Consider the following 12596-nt stretch of genomic DNA (forward strand, 5'->3'; position numbering starts at 1 on the left):
TGCCATAAACATTCGGGTGCAGATGTCCTTATCGTAGAATGTTTTGTGCTCTTTTGGGTAGATGCCTAATAGTGCTATTGCTGGATCGAAAATTTTTTTAAAGCTACATTAAAAAGCAAATATGGAATGGTCATAGTGAATTTATGAAATATTTAAACATTCAAAATAGAAATGAAGATTACTTGAATACATCTTAGTTTTTATGTAACTTTGTAGTTAATGTGTGTTAGGTAAGGATCATGACAACAACAATGAATTTATGAGTTAAGCTGGAGTAAATAAAACCCATGCAAATGTTTCAAGTCTCCGTTATTTTAAATCCCACTAAGCTGTACACCAAAGTAAAGCAAGGATAGAACATTTCATATTTTAAAATTCTAATCCAATCTCCCAAAATATAAATTAAATAAACATTGTTTTGCTGCAGAAGGGACAATTCACATAGAAACATACAGCATTAAAAATAAAAAAAATTGTTTCTTTTTTTGAAAGCACTAATAACATTTCATTTTTTATAAATTAAGCATTGGTAGAATAAATTCTATGTTTGCTGATTTATACCATTTATTCGCATTTCCCCTTCTTTCATAGTGCATTTTGTTTCAAGGAAAGGTTTAAAAGGAACCGTAAGAATTTGCCATGTTTTTCTAATTTGATCAGACATCTTCCTTGAAAGGTCAACGTAATAGGTGAAAGGGACATATTTAAAATAGAGTCTAGACAGAAAAATTTCAAATGACCAAGAGTCACATATCACATGTGTCAAAATTTGATTTTCCTGGATTGACTATTCAGCATATGAAGCAGAATTTGGACTGTGATTCATAAAGGCAGAGTCCCAGGTGGTTATTGCTGACACCCAGTTGTCAAAATATTCTTTCTGTACTTCAAACCCCATTTATAAAGTGAAAACTAGAAATCCAGTAAATAAAACTTTTAGAATCTAGACTTCCCAAATGGCAATAATTCTAATATTAAAGGCAAATTACACTATCCTTTAAAGTAGAAAAGCAATGACTTGGGTTAGAAAGTATTTTTATTATTTCCATTCCTCTCTATGACTTATTTGTTTTAAACAGTTCTATTTTTTGTTAAATGGAATTTATTTTCAGGATTCTTGTCTTATATCCCTAGATAAGCATCAGTATAATTTTCAATGTAAAGCTGTCTTTAGCTAGTTTTCTTCTTAGTTATCTTCCAATTCACAGGCGGGCAGTATTTTCTAGATACATTTAACTAAATATTTCTGCTAGTACAAAAGATAACATAATATAATATTGATATGCATAGATAATATATATGTGTATATATATATATAAGAGAATTTCATTCACTTTATTCAAATAAAAGAGTAAAATTTTTAACACACATTATTTAAAATAATAGAATAAGAATCATCAAGTTTTTTCAACAAATAAAATATAATGTTAGCTTTGTTGTCCTTCTTTATTAGGAAAACACTTATTATTCATTTATTTGGGCAATTTTAATTAATGGGAAATTAATGCAGGAATTTTAAATGCTGGGACTCAAAGGGAGAATTTCATGAAACTGGAATTGGCCTCACAGAGCTTTCAGTTTCCTGGATAAGATAAAGATCAGTGGAATGACTGCATTAACATATTCTTGCAAGATGTGGAGCTACACCTAAAAACATATACAAGGAGGTAGATGAGCTTAACAGGTGTTGTGTGCTGGTCTGGGGTGGGGGTGGGGGTCAGTTAGGAAGTGGGAGGGGCAGGAGGCTGGCTTATGAAAAGGTTAGAAAGTCTCTATGAAGAAGTAAAAATTGACCTGAAATCTGAAGTATCAATATTGGAGGAAATTTTAATCACTCAAAAAATTTAAAATAAACTGGATACCCAAGTACCATATTTTGACTGCCTCAATTCAAAACATAGCCTCGAAATTATATGCAAACTTTCATCTGTGCAGATCGATGGAATAACAATCAAGAGACGTCAAAGGCAATATGTTGAACTCTTAATTGAGAAGAGGTGTTTGCTGGAACCTCACTCAATACTGTCAGTTTTCCTGCTCATAAATCCAAATCCAAGATATCAAGTGTAGACTAGGATTCAAGGAGACATGTCAATGACTTTAGCAAAAGAGTTTGGATTAGAATGGAAGAACCTCAAAGCTTGTCTGTCTTCAAATAAGAAATGATACTTGCATAGCTCTTTCACATACATTAACATATAAACCCATACATTCATAGATAGATATATAGAAATATCTCATTTGCTCAAATCTCATTTGCTCTAAAGTGCTGTGACATAGTAATTATTACAATTTATTTTTTAAAAGTGAAGAAAAATGTTTTCAAATATTATCTGACTTGCATCAGATCAGATAACAATAACTGGTAGAGCCAGAATTCAAATGCAGGTGTTCCAATTCTGAACAATATGCTTATTTGTTTTACTACTCTGCCTACAATTTTTGACATCCTACTCAAGCACTAAAAGAGACAACCTGGAAAAAATAACATGGTAATGTCCAATTATGTATTGCCTTAGCCTCCATTTAGAGATTTGAATATTTGACCAGAGATAAAATTTTCTATTCTATCAAGATGCTTTTAATTTGTAAGTATGAGAAATACTATGAAGAATGGCTTAGACAAGAAGGAGGAAAATGCCTTCTTTCATGTAATCCAGTGGCTCAGTGATGTCAGGATTCCAGGCTGGTTTCTCTGATGCCCATTGTGCTCTGCCTTTCTGGTCCTGAGAAGATACAGCTGCTCTAGACCCTGGGCCTTCACAGGGCAAGCAAAGAGGGAGGAAGTGCTGGGCCTCTTCCTTTTTCTCTTTATGGGAAGAAAAACCTTTCCCAGAAATCACTGGAATTCTGCTCCAGTCTCATTGACTTTACTTATTTTTGCTTAAACCAATCACTGTCAAAAAAACTGTAATGGACATGATTAGTTTGCAGATGAATCAACACATTCACCACAGAGAATTGGGGAGGGACCATTTTCCAGGAACACATGGGAGGATAACAACTAGAACGGTTTCAATGTTCCATCAGCAAGGAGATGTCAGGGAACAGATATTGTGTGGGCAATCACAGGCTCTTTAGGAAACTAATAAATATTTAAGGAAACAATTTCGAATTTTGATACCTCCTTCTTTCATTCACAAATAAACATCAGTCATTTCAGACTGTGCTTTTTCTACATTCCCTAGACCCTGTCAGTCCTCATTTTTTTTTTCTTTATTTGAGTTTCTTTAATGAAATGAATCATGGCTCATGATTCATTTGTACTATATAATCAGGATATCAATACTATACTAAGTGAAACCTGTGTAGCTCTACCTCCCTTGAACCCTTCCTCATAATGATACATAGACTAAGGAAGTTTACTTGGTAGATTGGCACTATCAATCAATCAATCAATCAATTTAAATACCTACTTTTGTAAACAAAAGGCTGTATTTCTAGGTTGTAACGCAACAATATGTATAGGCTTTTAAATGTGTTGGTTGTCCTCTACATCAAAGAATATTAAAACTATTCCATTCTTTACCAAAATTTCTGAATATAATTAAGCCTAAGATTCAAATACTATATTATAATTCACAGTTTATAGGGCCAGAGAAAATAACTGTTTCCATCTGCTTTGCTACAGTGAACATAGTGCCAGAAAATATCAGTGTCAAATGAAACTATTTCATTGAAAAATGAGTTGCTATTCATGACCCCCCCAAATAATTTGTTTATAAATTTCAGTATTATTTTCATGACTTTCATTTAGAGAAAACCAAAGTTTCCTTAAATTTCCTCCCAGATACTTATTTGGAGAATTTGTACCAGGCCAAATTCTAGTATATAGGCTTTCCTGCCAGGTTTTCTCTAAGATTTGGAGCACCATTAAAAAAATAGAGATAGAAATACTCCTCCAAAGAAAATTATATAGGTTAACTGTAAAGTCTCATGTATCAAGACATCTTTGGGAAAAAAGGGAAAATAAAAATAGAAAAGAAAATATATGAAGGAATGAGCCTTTCTTGGCTCTTTTTTCTCAAATATATTAATTTTATATAGCTCAGGTGATATAATCATTCCATGAAAGATTCATTTTGAATTTAGAATGAATCACGTATTTATTTTTTAAAATTTGCATTTCAAGAGATTTATAATTTAGAGCTTCTGATTAGAATAAGATTGGAAGTCAGAGAAAGAGCTGCCAGTCTTCCAAATCTCCTTAGTAACCATAGCTCCTGATGGAGTGCAATTATTAATCCCTTAAGTAAGGGTTTCTCAACCTAGGCACTGTCATTTGGACTAGGATACATTGTTTGTTATGGGGTGTTATGGGGGCCTCCATGTTCATTGCAAAATATTTAGCAGTACCCCAGGACTCTTTCACTAGATGCCAGAAGTGCCACCCCTGCCCTAGTTGTGACAGACAAAAACATCTTCAAATCTTCAGACATGGCCAAATGTCCCTGTGAGGCAAAATCAAAATTTCCTCCTCCCTCACCTCTCATCCTGTTAAGAATGACTAACCTAAATCGAAAGAGCAGGATTTTCTGTGATGCAGTATGTTATGATATTATTATGATTTTTTTCCTCTGAAACCTACATTCATCTTTTAGTTAACCTACAGTCATAGTCACTACCAGTTATTACAGTTAATTAATTAAAAAATAACAAGTTCAAAGTTGTTTCCAGCTATTACATGCCATTTTTTTATGGAATAGCTTCCAGCAAAGATATAACAATTACTTTAAAAATCTATTTCCTTTATAAACAAAACAGCCACAGCATTAATCTCTCCTGTTCATATTGAAAATGGAAAAGATTAGGCAATCAAAATAATTAATTGAATCTAAAGGCACAAGAAATTGTACAAGGAAGGGTGTTAAATCCAAAACCTAAATTTACCATGCAATACTTTCACCCAAGAATTTGAACAGTTTCACAGAAAAAAAAAGTTAATCTAACATTTTTAAATTCACATAATATATTTCCTCATGGATATTACAGTTAACATAATATAAGCAATAAATCTGAAGGAAATATACACTACACATCACGATGGGACAATAATTCACATATTCGATTTTCTTCTTCTGTGAGCCTAGCTCACAGCAACCTCAAACTCCTGGGCTCAAACAATCTTTCTGCCTCAGCCTCCCGAGTAGCTGGGACTACAGGCATGCACCACCATGCCTGGCTAATTTTTTTTGTATGTATATTTTAATTGTCCAGCTAATTTCTTTCTATTTTTAGTAGAGACGGGGGTCTCGCTCTTGCTCAGGCTGGTTTCAAGCTCCTGAGCTCCAACTATCCACCCACCTTGGCCTCCCAGAGTGCTAGGATTACAGGCGTGAGCCACCGCACCCGGCCAGTTTTGTAGTTCTTGAGGTGTTATAAATAGCATGACCTATTGGGAAGAGTTTCTTTTCTCTCAGCAAATTATACTGATAAACTTAGAGAGATTGGCTAGCTGTTTCAGACTATTTTATGCATCAGATATAGGGAAGCCACAGCTGCAAGATCAATAGATGAAAACAGGGAAGAGGAAGCCAAAGTGTCTGAGGGAGACTCTCTGAGGCAACAGTGAGGTGAAGAAGAAACTGAAAACCATCTACTGAAAAAAACTGTAAGAGATTCCTAGACAAAGGGAGGTAGGCAATTGGGCCAGAAATGGGAAATATCAAGATGTAAGTTATACAGGGGAATGTTTCTCAAATTTAATGTACTTAAGAATCATCTAAGGATTGTGTGAGATGCAGATTCTGATTCATAGAGTTGGGGGCAGAGCCTGAGAGTCTGCATTTCTAGTAATCGCTCAGATGTTAATGTTACCGGTTGGTCCATGTGCCACATGTCATGTAGCAAGGTGCTAGAACACCCCACCTCTGTTCCCAGTATATCTCTGGAAGTAGAAGTGTGAACTCTCATCACAAAAATCTATGAGATTAACAATGGGGGAATGCATTTCCCCCAGTTCTCAACACACAGAAAATGTTATCTTTATACCTTTCTTTTTTTTTCATTTTTTAAAATTTAAATTTAAATTTTTTTTTTTTATTTCAGAGGACTATGGAGGTACAAACACTTTGCTTATATATATTTCCTTTCCACCACCCAAGTCAGAGCTACAAGTGTACCTATCCCCAGAAAGTGCACACCACACCCAATATGTGTGAATTTATCCATCCCCTCCTTTCCCCACTTGCCCGACACCCGATAAATGTTACTTCCATATGTGCACATAAGTGTTGATCAATTAATTGATCTTTATACCTTCTTTAAAGGAAAACATTGGATAGACTGTTGCTTTGATAAACAAGTTAATTTCCTATCATTGTTTTAAACAAATACACATACATATAAGTATATATTAGTAAAATGTCACTAGGGTTTTTGCTTTTTCTTATATCCTTAACCAGCAAGTTTCTATAATACAATATCGGATGGCATAATGAAAAACTAAAATTTCTAAAGTCAAGATAAAAGTTAGGTTTGACTTTTGGATGATAGTTTTAAATGAGTTTTCCAGCCCAATCTTGAGTTTCAATTCACTCTTTATGACAACCCAGGCTGTGCTTTTATCCTAATCATTTGATTCCTTTTACATCTATGGGAAAACCAAATCCTGGCTTACTTCATACTCTCCCTCCAAAGCAACTAACGGAGTCCTGATTATAGGTTTTGGCATTTTGTCAATGTCAAGGTGTGCCAGGAAGAGAAGCAGATAGAAAGATGACAGATAGATGAAGTATCTCTGATGGAAAACATCCCTTGGCGAAGAAGCTGGCAGTACAATACAAATTAGTTTGTCTAAGCACTAAAATCTAAAGACTGAACACCAATTCTAAGTGGAAGTAATTATAATCGCTTGCAAAAACGACTATCACAGAAAGAAAGGAATACATAAATTTGTCCTATGACAAATATTCAAAATGGTACTTTACATTTTCATAAGCTATACTTGGAAACAAAGTTATGTTCAGGCATTTATTACACAATTGTGTAGGAATCAGAGTTTTACAAATGTAGTATCCTCCATTTTCTGAAAAAATAAAAGGAAAATATTTTCACACGAAGCCTCCTTATAAATATTCAGAGAACAAAAATGCCACACACCCCAGTAATACGTGTCTGGCTTGATAAAATACCAAAGCTATGCAAAAAGTAAAAAGCGTAAAGGCAGCATCAGGTCTTTTTCTCAATAAAATACCCTGTTTTAAACTGATTTAGGTAAGTTATAGACATTTTAAACAAAAATTAAGGCAGCATAGGTTTATACTGCTGACAAATTTTAACCTACTTGGAATAGTCCCCAAGGTTAATGTCAAGACTACAACTTTGGAGACTGCCATCTCCAAATACACAATTTCTACCTGATATGAAATTTAGAATGTCTTATCAATTCACTATCCTGATTACATCACATAAAATGTTAGATGACCACACTTAGATCATTGACATGATGCTAATAATGATTAAATTATTTCATTCAAACAATTGATAAATTCAGAAGAGAAAAAAACAGTCTTCAAAACTTTTAATAGTTCCACTGAACACAAATACTAAGTTGTGCTAGTCCATGCCTTGAATATGCTTATAAACATAATTTGTCACCAGAAGTACAGTAGTTAACTTTAGAGAACACATAATAATTCAGTCTGCTTCCCAAGAGAGGTAATGGAGAGAATCTTGCTCCCTTTCCATGGTTTATTGAACTTACCCCATGTGATGGATAAGAGATCCAGCCCAGCTCCCCTTGAATTGTTTTTGAATCCAGTAGATTGACTAAAAAGAAACACAAATACACATACAAAGTTAATAATAATGAATTATTTCTATTTGCTCCTGTGAAGTTAATGTTGTCTGTTATTGTTGATATTGCTCAAAAAACATGACTGCAATTTTTATTTTAACTGTATAATAAGTATTAAAGAAGGGAATTATAAAAACACAGGAAAAGTTAAGATATCAAAAGTTTCTGTGGCCTTTTAAACTTTGTGTTTGTTTACAAGGATAAGTTAATATTCAATATATTGATAATTTCTGACAGAATAATTACAGATTTAAAGAGAAAACAAAAAATGTAAAACAAGAAACAATATTAATGCTAACAGATATCAAAATAACTATAAAGACTGTTAAATCTGATAAACTTACGTATGATTCCACAATGAATTAATTTCTTATATATGCTCCCATAATGAATAAACATCTGTGCATATTTGATATGGCATCTTCATATTGTCCCTAGCTAATACCAAATATGTTATTCGGCTTTGTGTATTTTTAATAATGTATAAATTATCTACTTATGTGTAACAAGCAAAATGCTTAACTACCAATTTGGGGAGATACCAAAGTAAAAATATGTCTTATATTAAAATAGTATTTCCTGTGTAAATCTTTACTTATTTAAAGAAGATATTGTTACTCAAAATATTTAGTTATTTTATTCAAAACTTTGTGCTAGCTATTGACAAGGCTGACTCATAATCACTATTTATGGATGAAAAATAAAACATAACATGCATTTGGTTGTCTTTTGAATATATTATTAAAATATAAAGACAAATTATTTATTTTCAATACAAAGTATTAATTTATAATGGATTAGAAATTAAAATGTAAAAAGGCACTTCAAATATAATTAATATTAATAACAAAAGGCTCACTTTGATTGTCAATCTGAACTGCTGAATAAGAGAAACTATGGTTTCACCTTATCCTTCTTCTATATTGGAAAACAATCTCATGATTGACTAATGGAAGATATAAAGCAAGGTTACATAAACTAAATATGTATTATTAACATGAACCAGAGTAGGTAAATCAATAAACACAATGAGAGAATTATTTCCAGGGGTTCTATATGCACACAAATCAAACCATAATGTAAATACATACACTGTACAACATGTTCACGTGTCAATAAAGTGTTTCCTTATACTTGTGAAGTACCACGCTTTCTTTTATATTTTCAACTAGTTTTTTTTTTTTTTACAAAGGAAACATTAATCTCATAAAGTGTTAAGAAAAAGAAATAATATATTTGATAGACATTGGAGTCCTAAATTTTTTTTTTTTTTTTTTTTTGAGACAGAGTCTCACTGTGTTGCCCGGGCTAGAGTGCCGTGGCGTCAGCCTAGCTCACAGCAACCTCACACTCCTGGGCTCAAGCGATCCTCCTGCCTCAGCCTCCCGAGTAGCTGGGACTACAGGCATGCGCCACCATGCCTGGCTAATTTTTTCTGTATATTTTTAGTTGTTCAATTAATTTCTTTCTAATTTTAGTAGAGATGGGGTCTCGCTCTTGCTCAGGCTGGTTTCGAACTCCTGAGCTCAAACAATCCGCCCGCCTCGGCCTCCCAGAGAGCTAGGATTACAGGCATAAGCCACCGCGCCCGGCCTGGAGTCCTAAATTTTTAAGCACTAAAAACATTTTAAGAAAAGTTATTTGGTTACCTAGTTAGATGATAAACACATTAGGTAGGTATAAGAAAGTCTCTTGATCATTACAATTTAAAAGAGAAACAATTCTCAAAGCTAGATTGTTTAACTTTTGCTAGTGAAAGAAAAACACATAAACTTAACCTATTACATTAGAATTCTGTAATGATTAAAGATTTTTTCTCACAATAAATTAGTCCCAATGAGAAGTAATTATATTTAGATATAAGAAGAAGATACTCCTGCAAGGATTACATAGCAAAATTTCCATAATTGAATTATTTCCCAGGATATGTGGAAATGAACAGTATGTTTAATTATATTGTAATTGTCTCTCAAAAATGATAAAAAAAATCTTTACCAATTAATCGATGTTACAGATTATATTTTGTCTCAGTGTTAGAAAATTTTTGAATATATGAGAATACTCCTTCACCTTTAAAGTATATTGCCAATATTCATTCTGATAAAGACATATCTAGTTCAACTTGTTGGTTATATCACAGTAATATTTGATTTCTCTGCGTTTTAATAGGATTTGCATACTAGAATTTACCTTGACAGTTTTCATAAGTAATTAGGTCATGTTCACAATGTCCTTTGGGCTCTAAATGGCTCAATGTATCATAATGTATGAGTAATAATTATATATGTACTAAATTATGGCTATGTGTTACCCCACCTGCTAAGATGAATAGTTGATTTAATTTCAGTATTAGTAACCAGAGAAAAAAGTATCTGAGGCAAAAATGATATGGTTAATACATTGTTTCCACTTGGTAAATAATTCATTTGAATTTATTAATAAGCTGTTATCTAAACATCTAAATATCCTTAACTTTTTTCTGATGATAATGATGGGAAAAGGACTAGACTAATCCCATCAGCATTTGGTTTCTACTCAAAGGAGGACAGCAAAGCCAAAAAGAATTATATAATAGAGTCGAGTGAAATAAGTGTAATAGATTAATTAAATTTATTGCATTTACTTAGAAATTGAATTTTTAACGTACTTAATTTAACATAAGGAGAAAAACACAATTAGCAACATTACTCCTGATTCTGATTCTGTTATCTATCAAACATCATTATATCTGCCCGGTTATTTCATAATGTTGCTGTGATTATCAAATAATATAAATGTATTTAAAATCACCATGAGTAATTATACGAACTCAGTGTTCTTATACAATTAATATATTATTCAACAACAGTTCCATGATGGCTTCTGAATTGTACTTATAATCAACTTCAATATGTGACCTAGTAGAAAAGAATAGTTCACATCAAAACACTTTTTAAAAGCACTTATTTGAGGTTTATAAGGTACCTTCTGTTTGTAGCCAAATAAGAATTAACACAATATAAGAATTCTAAACATTTTAAAATGAATAGTTGCTAAATTGAAACTTCCCAGAACACAAAATTCAAGTCTCCCGTGATCTATTGTATGGCAGCCTTAGTATAGCATAATTGAGATAAGAAGAGAAAGTCAACAGATTTTTAAAGTTAATCCATGAGTGATTTCTCTGGATACATTGACTAAATCTAACATGCAACACATCCTAAACCCCACACTCATATGGACAAGAGCCTTGCTTACTGACATTTTTCCCTCTCAAAACACTGTAGACCTCATCATTTCCTCTCAAATGCCGGGGCAGATCAGATAGGCAGATGAAGCATGATGTACAAATATCATAATATTGCAGTCTAAGCTTTAATGACAACTTCCAATTTGGTGTGACACAGAAAAAACATTATTTCAATAATTTCAGAATATTTTCAATTCAAAGAGTTATATGGCATCTATTAGCTTTTCAAATGAAAGTTATTTAAATTGGAAATGTTTTTAAATGTTGTGATTCTATTTAAGTTGATGTGTAAATGGGTGGGGTTTTCTAGGGCAAAATTATATTTGGAAATTACTGTTCTAAGTCTAGATGGATATGGTTATTGGTTTCTTTCACATGCTTTACTGTCTTGAGTCTTACTACTTTTAAATAGAGATGTATGTGTAGGATAATGGGCTTATGTTCATGAGAAGAGGAAGGCAATCCTTACTTGGTCCCTTTATTTTTTTTTTTTTTATTTTTATGCCTATGTAGTTTCCTTTATTTATTTAATTATTTATTTTTTATTTTAGCATATTACAGGGCTACAAATGTTTAGGTTACATATATTGAATTTGCCCCACTCAAGTCAGAGCTTCAAGGGTCTCCATCCCCCAGACAGTGCACACTGCACCCATTAGGTGAATATATCCAACCCCTCCTCTTCCCTCCCACCTGCCCAACACCCAATGAATGTTACTACTATATGTGCACATAAGCATTGCTCAATTAATATCAACTTGATGGTGAGCACAAGTGGTGCTTGTTTTTCCATTCTTGTGATACTTCACTTAGTAGAATGGGCTCCAGCGCTAACCAGGATAATATAAGAAGTGCTAGATCACCATTGGTTTTTGTGGCTGAGAACTCCATGGTATACATATACCATTTTATTAATCGACTCATGTATTGATAGGCACTTGGGTTGTTTCAGCATCTTTGCAATTGTAAATTGTGCTACAATAAACATTCGAGTACAGATGTCTTTTTTATAGAATGTCTTTTTTTCCTTTGGGTAGATGCCCAGTAATGATATTGCTGGATCAAACGATATTTCTACTTGTAGCTCTTTGAGGTATCTCCATAGTGTTTTCCACAGAGGTTGTACTGGTTTGCAGTCCCACCAGCAGTGTATTACTGTTCCTATCTCTCTGTATCCATGCCAACATTTATTGTTTTGGAACTTTTAGACAAAGGCCATTCTCACTGAGTTAAGTGATATCTCATTGTGGTTTTGAATTGTATTTCCCTGATGATTAGAAATGTTGAGCATTTTTTCATAAGTTTGTTGACCATTAGTCTACCTTCTTTTAAAAAGTTTCTGTTCATATCCTTTGTCCACTTTTTAATCGGGTTGTTTGATTTTTTCTTGCTGATTTTTTTGAGTTCTATATAGATTCTAGTTATCAGCCCATATTGAATGTGTAGCATGTGCATATTTTCTCTTAATCTGTAGGTTGTCTGTTTGCTCTCATGATAGTTTTCCTGGCTGTGCAGAAGCTTTTTAATTTGATCGGGTCCCATTTATTTATTTTTGCTGTTGCTGTGATT

At 33.0% G+C, this 12596-nt stretch overlaps 1 protein-coding gene across 1 annotated transcript in view; it reads right to left on the reverse strand.

Moving 5' to 3' along the window:
* Positions 1-12596, reverse strand: part of EPHA3 (EPH receptor A3) — a 324107-nt gene that overhangs the window by 287820 nt on the left and 23691 nt on the right. The window contains exon 2 of the mRNA XM_012644322.1: positions 7706-7770. Within this exon, the coding sequence (XP_012499776.1) occupies positions 7706-7770 (65 nt within the window). The remainder of the gene's footprint in view (positions 1-7705; positions 7771-12596) is intronic.

Source organism: Propithecus coquereli, unplaced genomic scaffold (genome assembly GCF_000956105.1).
Source record: "Propithecus coquereli isolate 6110/MARCELLA unplaced genomic scaffold, Pcoq_1.0 Scaffold21, whole genome shotgun sequence".
Classification (NCBI taxonomy): Eukaryota; Metazoa; Chordata; class Mammalia; order Primates; family Indriidae; genus Propithecus; species Propithecus coquereli.